This window comes from Syngnathus acus, chromosome 21, assembly GCF_901709675.1.
Source record: "Syngnathus acus chromosome 21, fSynAcu1.2, whole genome shotgun sequence".
NCBI lineage: Eukaryota > Metazoa > Chordata > Actinopteri > Syngnathiformes > Syngnathidae > Syngnathus > Syngnathus acus.
Genome location: NC_051105.1, coordinates 5,560,460 through 5,583,165, shown reverse-complemented (window position 1 = coordinate 5,583,165; position 22,706 = coordinate 5,560,460). Strand labels below are relative to the sequence as shown.

Below are 22,706 nucleotides of genomic sequence, written 5' to 3'. Positions count from 1 at the left end.
TTGATTCACGGAGGTTAAAAAAATAAACGGTCAACTCATTAAGCCGCTTGGTATGAAACAGAGGATGACAACAAGTGAAAGGGAAAACTAAATCAAAACACGTACCCTCGATCAGGTTGTAGGCGAGCTGTCGACTAAATGCGCCTCGCGGGCAAGCTAATAAAAGTGTGAGAGGAGATCGAACGACGGTTGGCTAGGGATCCGGCTCAGAGGTGGAAAACAAACTACCTTCTCCCGTCACACTTCTCTCCCGGACTAAGGAGAAGGGGCAACGTGTGCAGGGATGACGGTCGGAGGAGGAGGGGCAACGGCCACGCTGCCATCCTCGGTTGCAAAGTTTATGGGATGCGCTAAAAATCTGGAATATTTTTGCGGCACTTTCATTTTAATAGTTCACACGGAGGAAATGTCTTGTTAAACGTTTTGAAATAAGGGCAGTCGAACGCTCCTTGTAACTTGGGAAGATCCGAGTTGCAAGGGTGGATAAATAACCCCCGGCTGTTTTCCCAAAACAATGACTAGGAATTGTATCTGTGACATCCCTGCTAACGGAATAATTCCAATGCGGATGCGATAACGAAACCTTTTGGGATGTTTAAAATACCCAACTGCAGGGTATTTTAAATTCGAATAGGCTGCAAGCATATACAGTGATCCCTCGCTACTTCGCGTTTCGTTTATCGCGGCTTCACTACATTGCGTATTTTTTTCCCCAAATTAAAAAAAAACATTTAAAAGTCAAAATAAAACTTCTAAATTGAGGAAACGTGTCTTACCTCACTACATTGCGTATTTTTTTCCCCAAATTAAAAAAACATTTAAAAGTCAAAATAAAACTTCTAAATTGAGTAAACATGTGTCTAACCTTTAGGACAATGTAGTATTGCTCCAAATGTTCGTTTACATTCCTTTACAAGTTCGTTTTTCGCGTGTTAGCACGATCGCGAATTCGCATATTTCCGCTAACTCGTTAGCCTGCCCAGTACTTATTGTTGGTGACTGTACTTCGCGGATTTCACTTATCTCGGGTGGTTTTTGGAACCAATTATCCGCGATAAACGCGGGATTACTGTACTGTTAGCGTAACTGTTTTCATTTCGATTAAAGTGCATTATTATTGGAGCAGGCCTATATTACGCTCGAAGCCAAATAATAAATAATAATAAAAAATTAATGTAATTGAACAATTGTTCTTTTTTACTGCGAGCATACCATGCACATCTTTTTCTTTGGATATGCACTTGACCTATATTAGTAAGTCACTTAAATTAGACACACTTTACTGCGCTTAAGTCACAAGATCCAGTGGTGCTTTTGAGGCGCAATTTGCAGAGCTGCATCACTAGTGGACCAGCATTTGTGTGTGCGTCTGTAATTCTAAAGTAATACTGACACAGAAACGGTACTATATCAGCTACAACATGCAAATGAGTGCAGATAACACTTTAATCGGCACTGCGTGGATAAAACAGTTCTTAGTTGACCCAGCACTCAAAGTATAAAAGTACAAGCCAACACTGATTCATAAACTTCTTGTCAGGGGGAGAAACACTAAAGCAGGTTATTTTGGATCACTAAAGTCAGTTACAGCTGATCTATGGTAAATATTCTAAAAAGTCAAACATTATTCTGACGACATTCACTTAATTTGAAGCCACTAGGCTCAGACAGATGTCTGGTGCCAGAATTACATAGGTTCTTAAAAATAAATAAATCAGGGTTCCTCAATGCTGGGGAAGTTCATAGCTTACTTGGATCAGCAAGGCCAAAGTGATTATGTGAAGTAAACCACAAGATGGAGATAAGGGAGGACTTGACAGCCAAGCCTCAAAGGCGACGCCTGATGCCAGCCAACTGCTGTGTGCATGCACGTGTTTTCCCTATGATGGTCCTCACAACCACTTCCCTCGACTGGAAAGAGGATTATCTGAGCCTCCATGCACTCGGCCAACACACACACACAAAGATGAAAAAAAAAAACTTAACCTTCACCATTAAGATGCATGCAGCTTAGCTCGAGACCAGACGTTTAGACTCTAAACGATGCCAGAGTTATATCTATTTTATCAAGAGAAAATATACGACCGATGGCACTATGACAGGACAGCTAATGGGAGCAAATCAGGTCCCCTGGATCACAACAACTCGATCTGCTTTGAATAAAAACAATTGGCAGCTTGTTCTTTTGAACAGTATTGATCTGTGTTTGCAAGCTCACTGTTGTTCATCAACTGAGCTTCATGAGTTCAACTGGCTGACTCCCAAATAAACATTACTGCTTCGCAGCTCACTCAAGCTCATGTTTTTCCCTCACAAACCCCACCAAAACAATTATTTCTTTTCTAGACTGACTTTTCCTTTTGTAATGTCAACTGCAGGGTCAGCTTCAAATAAAAGCGAAGGAAGGCATTTCGTGATTTGTTTAAAAGTGTTAATGTTGTGACCCTACGAGATCCTCAAGGGTTGTGTCCTTTTTAAATTAAGGTCACACCTGGAGGCTGGAGTGTGTTTTTCAAATCCTCAAGATGTCTTTCTGAAGGTGAGTTTAAAATCTTCAGGTTATTTTTTTTTCCAAGCAAACTTACTCAGAATAGGATGCCGCATGCCTTGAAGAGGATGGCAGACACAGAATCGGTGACAGTCACTTACCTGGCCTTATCGATGATGAAAAACACTTTTACATTTTACTGTAGTATTTGAAGCTTCCTTAACTTTTTAAGGTATTATTATTATTAGTTGCTGATAACTTAAGGTTAAGAAAAAAAGATGCTGTGAGCTGAATGGACACTTTAAACCGATGCCATGATCAGTGTCCATGATCTCATCTTTGAAATCTTGCAGAAAAGTTCAATAGAGTGGTAGCTCTAAAGTTAAAAAAGACACTACATGTTTTGGTACTACACATTTGTGCATTGCGCAAAATATTTGAGATTGAACCACTGTCTCGTGGCTACACATAAATGTTATTAACAGCATATCTTTTTCATGAGACATCAGGCCCAACACGTTGATCTCTAATGGTGTTTGAGCTTTAGCATGTAACATTTATTGTGGTAGCATTGAAATCATAGCAGAGGGAAGAAACATGCAAACTGGCACTGACTGGTAGTAAAATTAAAACTGAAAGTGCAGGCGAAAAAAAAATACTGGAAAGAAAAGGCCAGGGTAGACAAGATAAGGAGAGGGTGAACATGCAGTGAGGAAAGTGGGGGTCACCTTGGTCAGCAGGTGTGAAGGTTTCCCTGCTATGTTTCTCAAAATCAGAGAAGTTTCTCTGTCCAGATAGGAGTGCTTGAAAGAGAGAGAGAGAGACAAGACAGAATCCTGGTGAATGAATGTTGTGTCTGGCTTTAGCAGGAAGCTGTGGGGTGAAGCGGCAGACAACGGCAAAAGCAAGGAAACCTGTGGGTGGAAAAAACACTACAAATACAACTATTATGATAACAGGCTGCCGGATAAAAATTTAAAAAATGAGTTGACCAGCATAATCAATTTCAGCTTCAACAGTAAACATAAATTGGTTTATGTAGGAAAACAATGAGCAGCAATTTTTGTGTATTTTCTGACATTAGGGACCTGAGTAAGTAAATACATTTTCATAATTTGTGCATTTACGTACTGCACTGTCAATTTATAATGTCAGGTTTTTGAAAGAGAAGGATGAAAATCAAAACGTTTTTTATTTTACAATAATCATTAGTTGCAGCCCCACTTATGACAAAGAGAGGTCTGCAACTAAAAGTAATAGTAATAATAATAAATCTAAATGTATCGTATACATATTACAACGACACATTTTCTATATTTGATCTGCTTCATCTTTCTAAATCTTATGTGCTTCATCTCTAGAAATCATTTTATTGAGAGCATTAGCATAGTCGACTAATATTTAGGTCATACAAATGCACACACGATTACGCGTGTGTGTGTGTGTGTATGTGTGTGTGATTTCTGCCTCAAGGTTACGTTACACACAGGGATTAAACTTTAAACGTCTGTGTACAATTCATGCACAGTCATGAACCATGAGCGTTTTATCCAGAAAGATAAATTGACACCAATGATGGTGATGTATGATATTGTGACTGTATATTTGTCTATTATCTACTAGACAACCCCAATATCTCAGGAAGCAGGTTGTCTCATTAAAAATGTTCATTTGAATCCAGATTGATTTCAATTCTTGCGCTTCCTGGATATTGGGTCTTAAACTGTGTGTATGATTTTAGCCGATATGTCAAATATAATCTCGGGCTCAGTTGCTTAAGTGTCAACTTGCTTGGTAAAGCGGCTGTTTACCTCCGTGCTGTGGCTAGTGCCGTTGGGTGGATGTAGGGCTGAAGGATGGCCGTCAGAGTTGCTGGCATGGGGAACGCTGTCCAGGGAATCCATCGAGGAGGCCGAGTTGACAGATGTTCCTGAGGCTGACGTGATGGAGGACCGTGAAGAGTGGATGACAGATCGCACCTACAAGAGAATTAATTTGGACCATTACTAGGAAATAATCCATTGTTGAGAATTCTGATCATTGTGTGGAACTAGATCGTTTTTTTTTTAATCCGCCACGTGTAATTGAGGAAGGAAACTCTTAATGGATAAATAAAATTGAGGCTCTCATAACTTTGAACTTTCTCCAAAGAAAAAGACAGCCACAAAAAAAATTGATGATTAAGCGACAGGAAATATGATAACTATATTTTGTGTGAACCGTTCGAGCATTAATATATCCTTTTAAACAGTACAGCACAGTGAAGCAGGACTGAATCATTAGCATCAAAGTCAAGTTTACCTCATGCTCACTGACTGTGCCGACCGATCCCGTGCGCCGATGCTGCCGCTGACCGGATGCTGGGCGCCGCACCGAGGCCGACGTGGAAGTCGAGCCAAGCGAATGGGAAGAGCTTTGACGAGCAGCTTCATCCATGCTCATTGATGCCTGATGGGAAGGCAGAGATGATAAACAATCTTGATGTGTCTCCAGAGGCATCTCAGTCAGCATGACTTACTGGATTTTAGAATCAAGTGGACAAATAAATTCATCTGCTTAACGAGTTTGGCCTTGTGACTAACACCAATGATAAATATTCTCGTCTTTCTGAGCGGTAGCCATCTTTTAAACCCTGTTTAGATGCAGACATGGAAAGGCGGGCTCTTGAAGAGCGCTGAAGTGTTCCTTGCATGACAGAGGAAAACTAGTACTGAGCAGCAGAGATGCACGGAATGCAGTGTACAAGGTCTTCTGACTGCTGTCCCACTTAAGCTAAACATCGAGCCACCTTGTGATCATGAATTGTTTACAGGATTTTTTATGGCACATTTACATTCCTGTCCAACACAAATAGATTCGACTGGGTTTGGCATTTCAAGCTGCACATGCTAGATGAGATGTGATTCTTAAATTAAAATGGAAAAGTGAACAGCACGTTCAAAACATTCTTGGTTAATGATGTTGCTTCATCAGCAACAATCTAATCACAGGAGATCTTGCACCATCAACATACCTTCTCAAGCTGGGCAGTTATATCATCCAGGCTAAAGTTAGACGCCAGGGCCGGCCTCGTTTGTTGCTCAGGGGCAACCCTGATAGTGCCGGCAGGGGAGGCCCTGGTGCTGCTACTGCTACTGCTCGCCCCACTGCTGCCACCGCCGCCACTGACGTTGTTACTTCCACCACCGTCGCCGCTTCCCCCCGATTGCTGCCTGCTACTGCGGCCTGCCGGGGGCTTCTGACGGACCTGGACAAATAAAAAAGTTGAATTATATTTTCCCAAATTGTGACCGGGGTTTATTTAGAATTTAGCTAGGTTCAAAATATTAGCAACCTTGGTATCGGTGAGTCCTAGACGCGCCATGTTGCTGTTCTGTTTGGGGTTGACCGTGCTGAGCTCCTGTTCAATGGAGCTGAGGTCTGCCATGAGAGCCTCCAGGTCGACATTTTCTCCCTGGTTCAAGGCCTCTGCAACCACATAGAATAGCACCTGGGTTAGATATCTCACAATGGACTCAAATGAGCATCTTCACTCATGTCTGGCTGTCTGACCGTTGATGTTGTAGATGGAGAATCTGTAGGAGAAGTTGGCCATGTTCGTCTCCTGCCTAAGGGGTGCTTTATGCTGAGGACGGCCATCATCCAAGCTCTGGTGGTCCAAAAATGCCAAGAAATGAGTGTCAAAGAAAATATAAAGTTGAAGAGGCCTGTTTAGTTCAGTACGTGTACCTGCGTGAGTTTGTCCAGTTCTCCCAGCCAGGCTCCAAACATCTGATCCAGATCCTGATCCTCCTTATCGCTATCTTCCTCTTCCTCCCCTTCTCTGACCTCCACTTCCTCGTCGGACAGCTGGTCCATCTGAGATAGAAGAAAAGAGAAACATGCGTCATCTGTGAACTTGAAAAATGGACAATGACCATTTTGCCTTGCAATTAAAGAACATCTACTTGACTTCAAGGCAATAAAATACATGACAATAACATTTGACAGAATAATATTATGGGAGATTTAAACAAAAGTTGTTGATTAAAATTGTTTTGGCATTAGCAATGACCAGCATACACTTTGCAGACTCCAGAGTCGACAACTATTTTCATAACGCTGCAGCTTGGGTTCTAACCAGAACAAAGAGATCAGAACAGAACATTCTACTCTCATATATCTAAAAAAAAAAATTCAATGGAAAAAAATAAAATCACAAATCCTACTGATAAAAACTTCTGGGAACAATAACAAAAAAAAAAAGATTTAGTGAGCGACAGGAGCAAAACCAGTAGTCGGAGTAAAAAGCCGATGGCGCCATCTAGTGGTTGTAAGCATGTACTATTCACACTTTGTTTTCATCTTCTCTCCTATATTTCTGTCGTAGTAAATTAATTAATGGATATGTATACGATTAATATTTATCGTTCAAAATAAAGTAAATGTAGATTATTGAAGACAAGCAGTAATTTAAGCCTTTCTCTTTCACTAAATGTTTCCACTGTCTCCACCTGACCCAAACAGTCACTGACCCCAGCACAAAAAGCTATTTCTGGGCTACTGCTTTGTCGTCGCCCCTTTCTGCAGGGGGACGCATGAAGCCAACGTACACATGAGATTAGAGAGCAGGATCGCGCTTGAGCCACAAACAAATACATTGAAGAACACGCACACAGGGGCGAGGAGTGCGGTGCTACAATTAGATCCTTGTGGATTGGCTGCTCTGTCATTTTCGAGGCCTGAGCACAGGGCCGCTCTGTGTGAGCGCGTGCGACGACAGGAACTCTCCCAGCTGCAGTCTTGTACGACAATTTACCGTTTGCACAACGACGCCCATTCAAGGCAAAGGAAAAGCTGACACTGTCCAAATGCAAAGACGATCGCAACTTCTCACCTGGATTTTCGTTTGGGTCAATATTAAATATTAAGAAAAACAATGTTCTGTCACTAGACTTTTATTGAGGCACGCTGATGATCGATCATCCACGGCAAATTCGTGTGTCGTCAAAATTGGGAGTAACTACAAAACAAGTAAAGATGGAGTTTGCTTATTGATGATCTAAAGTTGCAATGTCATACTGCTCTTTTCATCTCACTCTCTCTTATTTTAGCACAGTGGGGAGGGAAAAAACAAGTTGTTTAAGAGTCTGGCAGTTTACAATTTAAGACTTGCAATAAACCACTCTTGCACATTTCTGTTTGGTGCAAGTTATCATGACATCATAGCTACATGCAAGACGGCCCAGTCGAGGGCTCACTCCTTGTCTATTGCTTAAATTAACTCATATTAAAATGTATATACAGTACAACAAATCAAACCTGAAGGAGACAAAACAGTGGACGTCAGATAGTTAAGCACTGTTTAGCTGCACATTCTTGACTCGAGAGCAAGACAAAAACACAACTAAATTTTCTGTCAAACAGAGCTGAGACAGCAAGTCGTCCTATACGTATGTGTGTGTGTGTGTGCACGCACACTTGCCCAAAGTAAACAGTAATTACTTTGCTACAGAAGCCACACTGCTTCTGTCTGACAAACTGAAACCATGCAATCATCCTCCCTCCGTTCTTTCCATAATCCCACTTTTTTTTTTTTTTTTTTTACTTATCCAGCACAGTTCCACTAAACATGTTTCATAATGTTTTAATAGTTATGTTTTCAGATTATTTACTGACTGCTCCGATACTACCGCCAAAGGTGGGAAAACTGCCATGTCGATGTTCTTTCTCCCGAGCCAGGACGTGTTGAAAACAAAACAACAAAGAAAGGCTGGCTGGGTGATACGACAATGGCAGTATAAATACTTTAGAAGCGGGGGGAAAAAGTAGTCTAAAACAAACTAGCCAGGATTTTTTTTAAGGACACGAGGGGTTAAAAAGTCCTGAACCTGGCACGCTTTCAACACTTCACACTGTAACAGGCAGGAAGTGTCTCTCACCTCCAAGCTGTGATCTTTGACATTTCACACAGAGTTAAATACGGACTTTGACAGCAGCTGTTAAGTAGCATAAGGAAACTGACAAATGCTCATACAATGTTACAGGATATATTTTTAGGCCAGATAGAAGGCGGGACTCAAACATCTGTAGACACGTGCATCTGGTCCAGGCGACAGCAGCCCGACCCGGCCAGACGGTGCCACAACTAAACCCAAAAGGCTTTTAAAGTTCTCGCCCTGATCTGTTCCCACCGCTCTATATCAGGCGTGTCATATTTTTAGGTTTGCTGGTTGGATTTTTGGAGAGGGGCCATGAGACAAATTATACAGAGAATAATCAAGGGAATTATATTTTCATTAATAAGAGTCATTATTTGTGTATATTAAAGGCTTACAAATGTCAATAAACATCTGATGCAATGGCTTTTTCAGATAAGAGACTGTCCAAAATGTCTGCATCAAACAGAAAAAAACAAAATGATCTGCCTGTGACTTTCAAAAGAAATGGGGGATTGTTTGGAGATTATTTTCACAACTGTGTCAGCTTTCACATAGCCACATGGCATCAGATATATAAAATACTTGTTGGTTACACTGACCGTAAATGCTCTGATACCACCTCGGAAAGTGCCAAAAGGCTTGTTGCCATTGCTTGTAGTTACCTTTCACACAGAAGAGCCACGCAAAGAACGCCAGCTCTGATACGTAGTCCGACTGGCTCCGATACCACAGTACATGTCACGCTGAGACGTGATTAGCTTTGTAAAAACATTTAAGAGGGAACTTTCAAAAAACAAACATTAAAACAGAAAAACAAAATTAGATACAGATTTGTACATATTTGAAAAGGAGCAGAAAGAAGTCAAACGTATTTACTCTCACTCCTTCCTGTCACCCTCTTCAATTAGTATTATAGTAATATGGTAATAGTAATAATCATGAGCTCATAATAATTGGTAATAAAAACCGAATGTACATACATATATTTGGGGTGGTCATGGTTTTACGCTGAAATGTCATAAAGATTCTTTCGAAGCTTTTAACGTCTTTTTAAGCGTCTTTGCAGTGTGAAGGAAGGGGTAAATAGACACTACACTGCACACAGGCTGGTCTGGTCCCAAAAGGCCGGATGATAATGGTGCTGTGATTTGAACGGACCTGGATCCGAGAAAACGAAGGAAGCGCCGCAGCAGAGGAAGTAAAAGCATGTGGATCCACCAACAATGATATCACTCCCCTTGAGACTGAACATGGGAGGATGACATCATTTCCTCTTCCTCCCTCGCCCTGCTTCTTACTCAATGCGAGGAGGGGTGATAAATCCAGAGGGAGGCAAGGAGAGACGAGCTGATCCCTTCACTTCCGCATACTCCTCTAGCCAAAAATCGATGCATGGAGCGTTTTGCTCTCATTAGCATTCTGATTGCTCAGCAAGTCCTTGCTCCATCACACACGCTGGTGCACTTAACAAGACGCTAGCGTGGAGGTTTGTACGTGTGCCGTGTTTGTTGCCCAAACTACCCCCTATTGTGTTTGTGAGACTGATCTCAGCTGCTCCCAGGGGAGCTGAGCTGCTGTGTAACATGAAACATGTGCCAATTTTGGCCTTCTATTTTGGCTGCGGCAGAAACAAAAAGGCGACAGTGAGGCCATTAAAAAAAAATGGGCCGGCCAACAAAGTGTTGACTCCACAATGCTTTCTCCTTGTGTGGCCTTTGTTAGCACAGTTAAATACAGTTGGCAGAAACCACATACACTAATTAAATATGCATGTCGGTGGGCGACCCACAACGTATCCCACCATGCATCCTCTTGAATTTTTCTCATGCATTCCATGCACAATTGGATAAACGCAAAAGACAGCATGTCACGCACAACACGCTATTGTTATTTAAAAATATCTGGGAGGGTTCAGCACGATTGCTTTCCAATTTGTTCATTTGGAAAAGACGGAAAACGATTGATGATGCCGAGGTGATCTCAGCATCAGGTTTTAAATCAGCCTTCCAGTCTCGCTAACTTTGGGTTTAAAGTATTGCGTCAGAGCACCTAGGTCACCAACTGTAATATTTGTATTTATTTCAGGGGTTTTCAATTGGTTTTGTCCAAGGGACCACCATTATAACCAAAAAGCAACTCGGGGACCACTGCTTTGGCAAAATATTCTTTTATAGACCTACACAGGCTATTTATTTGCATCTGTATGTCTCTTTTGGGAATCATAGCTACATTTGACATGATATGGATGGAAAATAAATCAAGTCTAAATAATAAATCCACTTCATTTTTTAAAACGTTACAATTATTTTCCATTTCCGTGGACCACCTGCAACACCACCATGGACCACTCGAGGGCCACGGACCACCGGTTGACAACCCGTGATTTATTTTAACAATACCTTTTTACCCAACACTCTACTTGTTCTACAAAGTATTGTGTTGTTTAAGGGGCATGATAAATCTGGGTGTCATCCACATAAAAATTAAATTAGGAGCTATGTTTTCGGAGAATCGCCACAGCCGTTCTGCCTTAATTGCAGCTTTCAAATCATTTGAACAATGACATCGGCAGAAAATCAACAATAGGCAGTATGCAAGAGGCTATGGAATTGTACACTTTGTTGAGAGACTGATTTCTAATGACCACGACCAGTCATGAGAGGTGAGGCCCAACGCCTACATCTATGATAACGATTAAATCCTGGCAGTGACTGAAAGAAAACACTCCCTCCATTCAATATTCTGGAGCCGCCAAGTCTGCTGGTTGTGGTGATCAAGTTGACCTTCGCTAGGACAATTTGAGTTTTGAAACACTTTGTCTAGTTTAGTTTGCTGGATGCCTGCATCCGTACTATTAGACCTCATTGAGTAACTCAGATGGCATGGTAACCGTAATATTCAAGACACAAATGAGTTTGCTCAGCATTTTAGCGCTCAAAAGTGCGTCAGAGTGTGCTTGCAATTGCTATCATTAGGCGGTTTTAAGGCCAAGAAGGACCAAAATACTATATAGTACAGGGAAGCTTGTACTTCCTGACTTTCATTGTAATTGTGACCTTTTGTTGGCTGTGGAAGCTACACGATTTGGTCTACTTGGAAGAACGGTTGAAGGAAATGTCAATGGCTAGTTCCAACATATAAAGCCAAAAAATGAATGGACTACACCCAACAAATAGAGTGATGAAAATGCTATGCTGCCCCTCAAGCGCGCTTGAGTTGAATTACATCTTAGCCGCATGCATGCATGACTCTCTTCCACGCAAGCACAGCCTCCAACCTCAAACAAGCACCCTGCGTACGTACATGGTGTATTTTTAAGCATATTGGGAGTACACCAACACACCAAATTGAGGCGTGTATTACGTTTTCAGCTCCAAAGTGATTTGTCCGCAACATTTTCAAACTGCAAATAGAACGTTTCAAGAGTACTTATAGGAGTTGATCTGCCAACATCCCGAGAAACAAACGAGTGTTTCTCTTTAAATTAGCACAGCATGCTCCGATCATCTGACAGGCTACTTAAAATGTGGGAAGTTGGGGAAAGAAAAAAAAAAACTTTCACAGACACTTCTGGAACTCAAAGCTTGGAGTCTCCATCATGCTTCCGTCAGCTGATGGGTCAAATGATTTCTTTTCATGCGCTCATACCACAGTCCTTGCCGCTTTACATACTGCATTAAATCAATGTTCATGTCGGTTGTTTTTGCATAATCTATTCTGTACCCGGAGGGAAAGTGAAGGGAGTTTAATACCGGCTGACGCTCACATGGTAGAGACGGGAGAGGCAAGGCAGCTTTTTTTTTTTTTAATAGCACATTTCCTAGTGTGCCTCATATAGTAATTAAAAATACTGAATATAACAATTTCATCGGCACGTGATGGGGTGACGTAGGGCACTTGTTACCTTTTGTCTCTTGCAAGTCCAGCTTTTGCAACAGCACAGGTTGGACCAATCCCGTCACCCTGAAGACACACGGAAAGGGGGGGGGGGGATTATTAATATTGCGTGATCATATTTCTTTTGTAGGACACCGCAGCAGTCTGTGAAGTCTGCTGGCTGAAGGGCATTTCTTCTGACAGCTGGCTTTGGAATTTAATAGGCCAGTGCATAAATATTCATAAGGGGGAGAAAGAGGAGAAAGAAAAAAAAAAAAGGAACTACTAGGTTTTCCATTGAAGTGAAGTTATACGTTTTGCTCAACACCTCTCAGCGAGCAGCTGTCTACACAGCAACTGTAAAGTCAGCAGGTGGCACTAGTGTGTGTTCGTTGTGTTTCCCTTCGAGCAGAGTGGATGTGAGTCACCTAAAAATAACCAACAACATTAAAGCCTCCATGTTGCGCTCCCCTCTTGATATAACGTCATTGTGCAAACAAAGCAAGGCGTGCCAGGCAAAAGTAAACGTTAGATATAAAAGTCACCGGATGTAGCAACTCCAATGGGCACTATGACCAAGGGTGGTATGATCGAGGGTCAGATAAGCAGAACTACGACAGCAAATTTATCCCACTGGGTATCCTCCATTTTTTAATTGACACAACATATTGAAGAGGAAAAAGCCAGTCATTGATCGTGTATCCTTTTTTTTTGCCTCAGTTTGGATTAGGCAGCATAAGCTCAGTGACGTGACTATTAGTGAGAATTAGTGCAGTGCACACATGAGTCATATTTAATTTGATTGGGCGTGGCATATCGATTTATCCTTTCAGAATTTTGCACTCGGATGAGTTTGTGTGATGTCACTCGAACTGCCGTGTTGTTTACATGGCAACTGTTAGCAGATTCTACTGGTGACTACATTGTAATGTGAGATTCTATTTGAGGTAAGTCATTTGGAAATTTAAAAAAAAAACAGTTCAGTTAGAACATAATGGCAGCAATTTTTATATGAAAACATTTTCAATATTTCAAGACGTTTTCAAATTTCTGGCCTTTTAAAAATACTTTGGGCAACGTATGTACGCTGTGGCTAAAGTGCTATATAAGTCTGCAATTACTATTTAAGATTTTTTTTTTTATATATATAAGACCAACTTCAAAGGGTGGCATGCAGGAGCTTAGTCTCTCTGGGCTTCCTAAGGACTTACTGTAGGTGCCATGGCTTGCTGTGCACCTCCAAGGAGCCTTTTGAGCAAGGTAAACCTTCAAAAGCTTAGGGGGCACTTATTCGTATGCAACCAGTCATTTCCTTTCACTTCTAAAGGATGTGTCTATTTTTGGCCAATGTGAAATATGTGGATTCTCCCTCAAAGGACCAATAAAGTGCTCCTCTAAACTAAGAAATCCACCAGTGGCAAATTAGAGATGTTTCTTTGGCTGAGATCCAGGCCCACTTAACCCCCAAAGTTGTATCGGTTTAAGGGTTTACATAACCGCCACGTGTGCAGGACATAAAGGCAGCTTGGTATTTGGATTTTGTTTTTTTGGTAGATCCTTTTAACATACAAAAAGGGGATAGATGAGGGCAAGGAGGCAAGGTCCTGTGACTGTATTTTCAATACAGAGATTCACGCAGAGCTCCATCTGGATGATCTGGTTCCACTAATGAACACAACAGAAGCATCTGACATTTCCTTCCGGACAAAACAGAATCTCTGTCAAGTCCTTACAAAACTTTACTTCGCCGTGGCCTCCCATAACTTCTACATCTGTTTTTTTTAAGGTCTACAACCAATGAAATTATTCAGCCTTGGCTGAAACAAGCTACCCGCTAGTTTCGTTCCAGAAAAGGCAGCGATGAGACAAATCCAGGCATCTGCCTCTAGCGTTAAGGCTTTGAAAACAACCATCTCGAATTCCATGTCACCAGTCTTCCTTCAGAGCTTCAATGGAATTCCCTCAGAAATGGAAGGTCTAGCATCTCCTACGTGACTAATTCTCTAAGCCCAAAGTCAAAAGCCTCAGGACTGGGCTGCAAGCCTTTCATGGCTTTCCAGGTCGTCATTCGCTGACTCAGCGGAGATCAGTAATGCTTCATTGAACCGTCACAATTAATTTGATCAAAATGTCATCCAGACAGACTCAGTCGTAAAATTGCTTTGACCTTTTCCTACTTTCTGTCTTTTCTTCTTCTTTTTGGGAGGGAGGGGCGTACACAAACGGGGGGAAGAAAGTATGTCACATCAAACCTAAGTCAGCAACACAGACCGCTATTATACAACACAAAAATTTGCCTCCAATCATTATGTCGATTTCAGCAGCTTTCCACTGATTGACCGTGAAAGATTTGTATGCTTAAAGCCTCAAAATTCACAAAACACAAGTCAATAAATGATACTTGATAACTGATTGTGCTACATGGGTTCCTTTTGGAGTTGGTCTAGTTTCAGTCTTCAGCATTGTGCTCGTGACATCTTCACAACGCTTCCTAAAAAAATACATGAGTCACAGTTACAAGAAAGCATTTGCAAAAATTGGCTAATACTTCCACAAATCTGCTTATAGTTGCACATTTGCTCTTTTTTGGGATGGTCAAATTATTTTTTTAACATAAACTTTTCAGGGTTCTTAGAAAACCGGTTAAACTTTGGGAAAACAGTGTTTGTTGCGAGTTGTCGTATCATCAACTAGTAACATCTTGCAATTATTTTGTTTTTGTTTGCCCTTTCATCTGGATGTGATTAGATGTGTTATTTTCAAGGCTAAACAGACTTCTTTGCTAAATTTGGCTGAGTCTATGTACTGCTGAAGGGAAAAGCCTAAAATCTGTGCTTTTGATTTTCCTCACACAGCCGAAAATTTATTTCTTGATGGCTTCTGTGTTGCTGCTGAAGAGCAAGCGATATGAAACCACAAAATGTTTTCACACATAGCAAATGCCTAGGGGAAACTCAATAAGTGGTGACAGTTTCCCCAATAAGGAATTATTAATGTCTTCCAGGTCACAAATTTTATCGGTTCAAATAGGCTAAGCGAAATATCTATGTGTGCCCTGACCCTCAAAGCCAATCTGACCAAAGTATTACAGTACTTTGACAAGTTGAATAAAAGAAAACTGCACACTGGGTTGTTGTCCGTTTTTTCCTAAATGGATAGAGGAGAAAAAAACGACTCGTGTTTTATCTGCTATGTCTTTCTTTTCAACACAAAAGAGTCACAGAGTTATGGAAAAAGTGCGTCATCTGCAAAACTATAACGGGCCAACTGCAAAGAACTGATGACCTTCTAGATCCGAGAAGTCATCTGTCTTGGGGTGGGGGTGTTCACTGACCAGCACATAAGTGGGAAATATGAGTTCCATTCCGCCAGAGGGATGCACACACTGAGTGAGTGTGTATATGTTTGCGTGTGTGAGTGTTGCGTGTAACTGAGAAGCTTGAGCATAGAGGTGGTAGACACCCCCTCCCCCATCCCCAGCCAAACGCACCTTATTTAGGCCAGCGAGGAGACAGTTTAGTCTGGAGGCAGCTGAAGGCCGCAGGAATCAAACCCACCGCCTGCAGATGTTCATGCAAATGTATTCATTCGTCAATGCTTTGCAATACTATCCCTCACAATTCAATAAGTAACTTCCAGGCCAATGGCGGAGCTAGGATGGGGGGGCCACGGGGCTACTCCGATATGCTTCAACCCCCAACCCAGTTGCCAGGCCAGACAATTGACTTTTAGGTATTTTAAGATTTTTTTTTTCACAAAATTTAAATCTTTATCAGCATTTCTTGGAGAATATTTTTGTTTATTTTTATTACAAGCATGTGTTTGTTACCAATGCATCTTTTAAAATACATGTAACAGTATTTGAATAGTTTTAGCTCATTTCAAAACTGGACGTAAAAGCTGATCATATATTCATTTGAGTTTACAACCATAACTGAGAGGTGGCCTTAAAAACATGAAATGCTAATAATTGACCTATTGTCTTGTGCACGTGGGCTGTCGGTTGCCCAACCTTGCATAAGCTAAAAATGTGATGAAACATGTTTTTGCTGTGGTAGAGGCCACTTGGAAAATCTTCACGCATAAAATGCTCCCATAATATGACAGCTCCAAGTTCATGAAAGTACTTTGAGGGTTGGATTTGCAGTGACACCCAAGCTAAATATCTCACAGAATGAATTTCCACTCTGGTCCATGTTGGCCAAAAACTACATCTGGGACCAAGCCTACCCAAAACACACAAGACAAAAATGGGAACAAATAGAGATGGAATTTGTATTTTTCTTGCTGTGTCCTCTAAGTATATCGCTACTGGATCTGGCACACAAACACTAACGGTAAGTTACGGAGATAATGATTTAATGAGAGTGCATAAGATGACTGACTCAGCTAAACAACATTAGACCGGCTCCAGTTCCAACAAGTTCTAAAGACTCACCTCACCTCGCTTTTCAGACAAACAACTTGAACTTAAAGCAAACGTGAACTCGACCCCCAGAATCACTTGGGATGAATTCTGATGGAACAAAATAGCCTTGTTCTGTTAAAAATAACACGTGAATCCCAAGACTCAATCATCAAGAGGGCTATAAGTAGATAGATAGATAGATAGATAGATAGATAGATAGATAGATAGATAGATAGATAGATAGATAGATAGATAGATAGATAGATAGATAGATAGATAGATAGATAGATAGATAGATAGATAGATAGATAGATAGATAGATAGATGGGCTAATGTGATCACAAAAATTGATTGTCACAAAAATGCATGGAAATTAAATGACAATTATCCATTTAAAACCCTTTTTTGCTTCCCCAGCTAACTTAGCTTAGCATAGCTTATGCCAAAGCACGTCTTTTATCAAACCCATCGCTTGCAGTGATCAAGTGCGAAATGGCGTGATCATTGTGGGAAATTTGTACAAAAAAAGAGCTGTCGAGTGTGACAATAGCGAGTGAATCAGCCCTTATCTTCACTGCCAATGGAGCAATGGAGCAGCCATTAATGGCCGTGAGAGGCACTTGAGCCGCCAAAAGAGTGCGACAGCGGGCTCTCTCTTATATGAATATTTTTATGAAGATGTTTACTTTGAAGTGAGTATAGTGTTAAAACACAGTAGCCTAAAACTCAAGTGTTATTGCAAAGATTATTATTTACATATTTTTACTCCTCAGAAATGTCTATCCATGCCAGCTGCATATAGTACTCGGCAGAAAAATTAAAATGAAAAAAGATACAATAAATCTGTGTAGCGACCAGAGGTGGGAGTACATGCAAGTCACAAGCAAGCCTCAAGTCGTAGCCTTCAAGTTTTGAGAAGAACCCATAGAAAAGCTGACAGAGCTATATTTTGTGGGTTGGTACATACTGACACATGGTGGCGCTGTAGCCACACAAGAGATGATAACTCTTCGTGACACGCTACCCACACGCACTTTCCATCTCCTCCAGCGTCAAAAGCTCACCGGGGTTTGTTTTGGAGCCGTTTCACGTGCAGGGGCATGTGTGGCGAAACCCAAAAGGTATACGGCCAGAGAACACAGCCACTGTTCCAGACCTGCTTCCACTCCTGCACATGCTAAAACAACACCTCAGCTCCACCGTTCAGGCTCAGCAACTTTTATATATCGTTTAGACACTCAGAAGACAAACTATGAAGCTGGGATTAAAATATTTCTTTACAGAGCCGCAAGGACCTGCAGATGTTCTTTTTGGCCCATTTTGAGTTTTGGAAGGAACATCAGGCTGGACAGCTTTAATGTTGACAGAGTAGAACAAATAATTATGCTGACAAAGGCGACGTTCAGGCCCAACAATGCAATTTTCTGCCAACTAGTGTCGCAACTATGTATCTGCATTTGGTCAATAAATCCTTCAGATATCTTAAATTATGCCTGCGGATATGGGAAAGGTAGACTGGTCCGTTTTTTTATTCTTACCAATATTAAGTAGAACCACTCTGAAAGGATATTTCATGATTGTACACTTTAAAACATCAAGCACAGCTTTTCGAGAACACAAACTGGTGGCACGAACCATGTTTACAGGTAGAGTGATGGATCTACAACTTCTAAGCAGTAGGTTCGATCGCTAATTAGACTAACAAAACCATTGGGGCCTAACCTTGGTGGTCCAGCTCTCTTGAGTAAAAACATTGGCAATTGGGTCTTTAATATTGATGAAAGATTTTAGTTGATTCCAATGAGCATAGTCCGAAAGAGGCCTGATTCCCAGCTGCACAACCTGCTCCTGGTTCTCCATACGGGCCAAAAGACATCAACTCAGACAAAAAGAGTGAGAATGAGAGAGAGAGAGAGAGAGCGAAAGAGGGGGAGGCTTGGCGAGAGTGGAGAGGAAAAACACGGAGGGGAAAAATAAAAAAGAATAAAAAAAAAAAAGACAGAAATGAGACCCAATTTTCCAAGGGGCGAGAGCAGCCAGGACGCTGCTCCATCTGTCTGGAATTAGATTCCGTTTGGAAAAGCCAACTAAACCCTCAGCGTGTTCTTGCCCACGCTCAACACAACGTCACGGCCAACACCGATGGACACGGTGAGTGGAATGTCTTCCGGACTAACAACGAGATAACACCGCTCACCTCTGGCAGTTGGAACCCAACAAACTTGAATATTGTATTACTTTACTTTCAAAACGCTTAAGTGCATACAACATAATCAATCAATTGAATTGTTTGGTTTGTTGACCGAGTTCAATAAACAGAAATGACAGAAGAGGTCCTCATCTGGATACTCCATTACTTGTGTGTCATGTGCACACACAAACAAGACTTTGCATTGTCCCGCCAGAATCCTGTTTCAACAATAAACACACACAAAAAACGCAACGGGACACACACACACACACACCCACAATGCGAGCACGCAGACACACATACACACGCTCACGTTTTAAGTCCAAGGACAAAGAAAAAACACGCAGCTGTTACGGCAGTCACGTGTGGCCTGACGTGTACAACAATGACACACGATTACGTCACCCTTGTGTGATCTGAGCTTGCGTTATGTTTTGAAATCCAATTTTGCCGCCACATTGAATCCCACCTGAAAGAAGGCCACGAGAATATAGAATATAACAATTCTTCTTCTTGTTAGGTTTGTTTGGTTCTTACAGTTTCCTCCGAGTTAAGAACTGAATATGGTGATATGAATCAGAACAGTTAGGGTTAAAACTGAAAGGCTTCCGGGGGGGGCACCTGCAAGTGTGCAGTAGAATCTCAAGATTGACTTTTTACTCCTAAAAATACCTTTGAAAATAGAAACAATCTTTGTTTAGTTCAAGTTGTCGTTATCTAAGGAAAATAAAAAAACACAAAAAACGCAAAAAACATGATGAAACATGTTAGAATCTGCAGCGTATGCATATCTTTTGTTATCATATGTAAAATACTGTCAGAACAAGGGGAAGGACTTGAAAAGTAGTTTTTTGTGCTCAATGTATTTGTATCAAAAGACAAAAAATACCACATTTGGTTTTTTTCTCTTGTGCTGATCTATTTTGTACGCGTTTAGCATTTTTCCCAGGTATTATCTAAATGTGTTCTTTTCCCTACTTCATCCATCAAAAGTAAAAACCGAAATTAAGCCGTGGAAAGCTTTCCTATCATCCGGATTTAATATCTGCTCTTCCTTCACACCCTCTCTTTCGGCCTCACCCCTGGGATGAAGAGGAATTTCCTGAGAGGAGGAGAAACGACTTTTCCACACGGGAGAGACGTGGACGCAAACAGAGAAAGAGAGTGACAGACATAAAAACGTCAGTATTACGGCCACCAGAGGAGCCCTCGAAACCAGCGTGCACCGCTGTCCCGTGAATGCGTCGCTGCCACAGGAAGTACCCCATCGGTCATGGGACTAGGAGAGCAGATGTTTGATTCCCAAAGCGGGCTTCAAAATGCCTCGGAGGTCAACCGAGTGCTTCGCTCAAATGAACTAGATATTTTGTAGAGAATCAAACGAGTCGGATAATGCATCTGCTTGACCCAAGCAACAAGCCCCAGCAGTCCAGTGACCTCGCTGCTTAATTGTCATTTAACACATATTCACGCCACCCAGCACCGTGCACTGTCATCGAGCAGCCTTGCTACTAAAATAGTAGGGCAGCGAGGATTTTTATACTCCACTTAACTTAGAACACTACTGGGACTGGGTTATGCCCCACTTTACCACAGCTCGGGGATTCCTGTCTGGCCGAATTATTCCACATCACCTCCGATGGATCAAGTTGGCCCAGTACGAGCAACTATACACTTATTGTAACGTTCCTTGTAAACCACAAACATTTTCAACAGGACAATTTTTTTTTTCATTTTTCCATTCCTTTCACAAGTAACTGAACTGCTCTGTGTTTTAAATCAGCAGAAAGAGCCTTGTCTTTCTCCATAGTGCATATAAATTGTGATTTGCTTCATAATGTGGAACGATCTTAAGTTATTTTCCTTAAATGACTCACTTGGGAAACTAAAAATCAAATCTGTCTGTCTGTCTGTCTGGAATTAAAATATATCAATTATTTGCCGACATTCATTCAACATTACACACTCAACTAAACATGCTTTCTCTACCACATCAATTTTAAGTTGGAACAACACCATTGACTACTAGATGATAGAGACACTAACTTTAAAGCACTCCTGTCAGATCAACTCCTTTCGAGATGATGATAACCAGAAAGAGCACTTTGACATTCCAGGTTGAAATGTCATGTAACACATTGTGGTCTGAAGAAATGAGTAGTTGGTTTTCAGTTGGTTTTGTGAGTTTGTGCGGGTAGCAGGTATGAATTTGGTTTCTTTTTTTTTCTTTTAAACAAAACAATCATGATAATATTAACTGCCTTCAAACGATCCGGTTGACACAGGCGGAGATAATTCATCACCAGATTAATTTGTGCCGCCCACTAATTCAAATTTTCTGCCAGTATTATGATACTTGCTGCTCTGCCTTGCAGAAAGAAGTCACTGGTCCCAAAATGTTCACAACTGTGCAAACAAATAGGGGTGCGATGCTGTGATCTGTTGTCACATCATTATAATTTGATTTATTTTGTAGCTAGGCGGTTGGTACAACATGGTACCACATGCATTTGATGTCTCGAGGCAAGCTTTATGTTTTGATGGGTGTAGTAATATTTTTTTTCCAACGATGGGTGGGGCATGGGCCAAGGAAGCAACCATTACATATTTGGTGCAGATCCAGGAAATTCCTTTCCCTCTTGTTATCAATTGCACGATAAGGCCTTTTTCTCAACATGGACCTTCATTTCTTCATAAACAAGGCATGAATCTTCATGACAAGATTCATACATACATGAGGAGTGCATGGTTTTAGGTGTACTTTGACGCAGCTCTGCAGTCTATATTACCCCTTCAGATCCAAATACACTGCTGCTGACTCCTAATGTTGACGTCACACCGAGAGTCTGCCTCTATAATAAATCGCACCACAGTTCACATGTGTAAGCACTGACAACTGTAAGGGGGTCAAGGGGGGTTCGAGGGAGGAAGGGGTCGCACGCCCATACGTGCGTCATGCTTCACGCGTGCCACGCCTTGCTCGTGTCCGCCCCTCCACGCTTGGCTTGGCCCCCACGGGCTGAGACAGCAGAGCCAAAACAGGCCGGCTGCAGAGGCGCTGTCAACCGGTTGCGGCTCCCCGGCGAGCCTGCGCATCCGAAGCCACTGTGTGTGTGTACCGCAAGGCCTCGCGGCGTTTTGGGCAACGGTGCCTGGTATAACATGGGTTGTATGGAACGTTGACATCATGGGATGGAAAGAAGGTCTCCATTTATCGCCCCCATCCTTTTCAGCACCCGTTCCTCGTTTTAACATGCATAATGCGTGCAAGGAGGACGCGGCGGTACGGGTATCACATGCAGCCACTAATAGGATTAATTAGCTTTTTTCTTTCCCCCCCCCAACCAACAGATGTTATTTAAAGGAACTGTGTCAATTCTGGCGCAGGGTGAAAAGAGACAGATTCGTTGCGGGGAGTTTAATTGGATTGAAAAAGGGAGGCGAGAGAGCGAGGGAGAGAACAACGAACATTGACACAGATGCGGTAAGGTGAGCAAGGATTCGGCTACTTACCGTGCAGATTTGAGCCCAGATTTAGGGAGCAGAAGCTTGCAGGAGACGAGCGGTGGGAACTCCGCAGGAAAAGGGCCGAGGCTTCTGCCGGTTTAGTTCCCGGTTTTTACGGACTCCTCTTCCCCCAGGCAGACCCCGTTGTCCCCCCTTAGCCGCTTGCCACACTGACTTGTCTGACTGTAGCCCCGAACGCCGCTGAAGCCGAGGGCAAGCTAGCGGTTAAGCTTATGTGCGCGACTTCTGGGTGATGATTTCAAAGTAAAAGTAATTACAAACCCCCTCAGCAGAAATTACGGGATTCGAGGGGCG

General features: G+C 41.9%; 1 protein-coding gene across 2 annotated transcripts in view; it reads right to left on the bottom strand.

Annotated features, from left to right (window-relative positions):
- Positions 1-22,597, bottom strand: part of raph1a (Ras association (RalGDS/AF-6) and pleckstrin homology domains 1a) — a 31,613-nt gene extending 9,016 nt beyond the window's left edge. The window contains exons 1-9 of one of the 2 annotated variants that reach the window (XM_037239421.1): positions 22,398-22,597; positions 12,314-12,372; positions 6,218-6,346; positions 6,041-6,137; positions 5,823-5,956; positions 5,502-5,735; positions 4,790-4,936; positions 4,300-4,467; positions 3,217-3,291 (exon numbers count right to left, since the gene is read on the bottom strand). In XM_037239421.1, coding sequence (XP_037095316.1) covers positions 3,217-3,291; positions 4,300-4,467; positions 4,790-4,936; positions 5,502-5,735; positions 5,823-5,956; positions 6,041-6,137; positions 6,218-6,346 — 984 coding nt within the window. In that variant the 5' untranslated portion in view covers positions 12,314-12,372; positions 22,398-22,597. The remainder of the gene's footprint in view (positions 1-3,216; positions 3,292-4,299; positions 4,468-4,789; positions 4,937-5,501; positions 5,736-5,822; positions 5,957-6,040; positions 6,138-6,217; positions 6,347-12,313; positions 12,373-22,397) is intronic. The other variant, XM_037239422.1, reaches the window with a different exon arrangement.
- Positions 22,598-22,706: the final 109 nt, after the last annotated feature.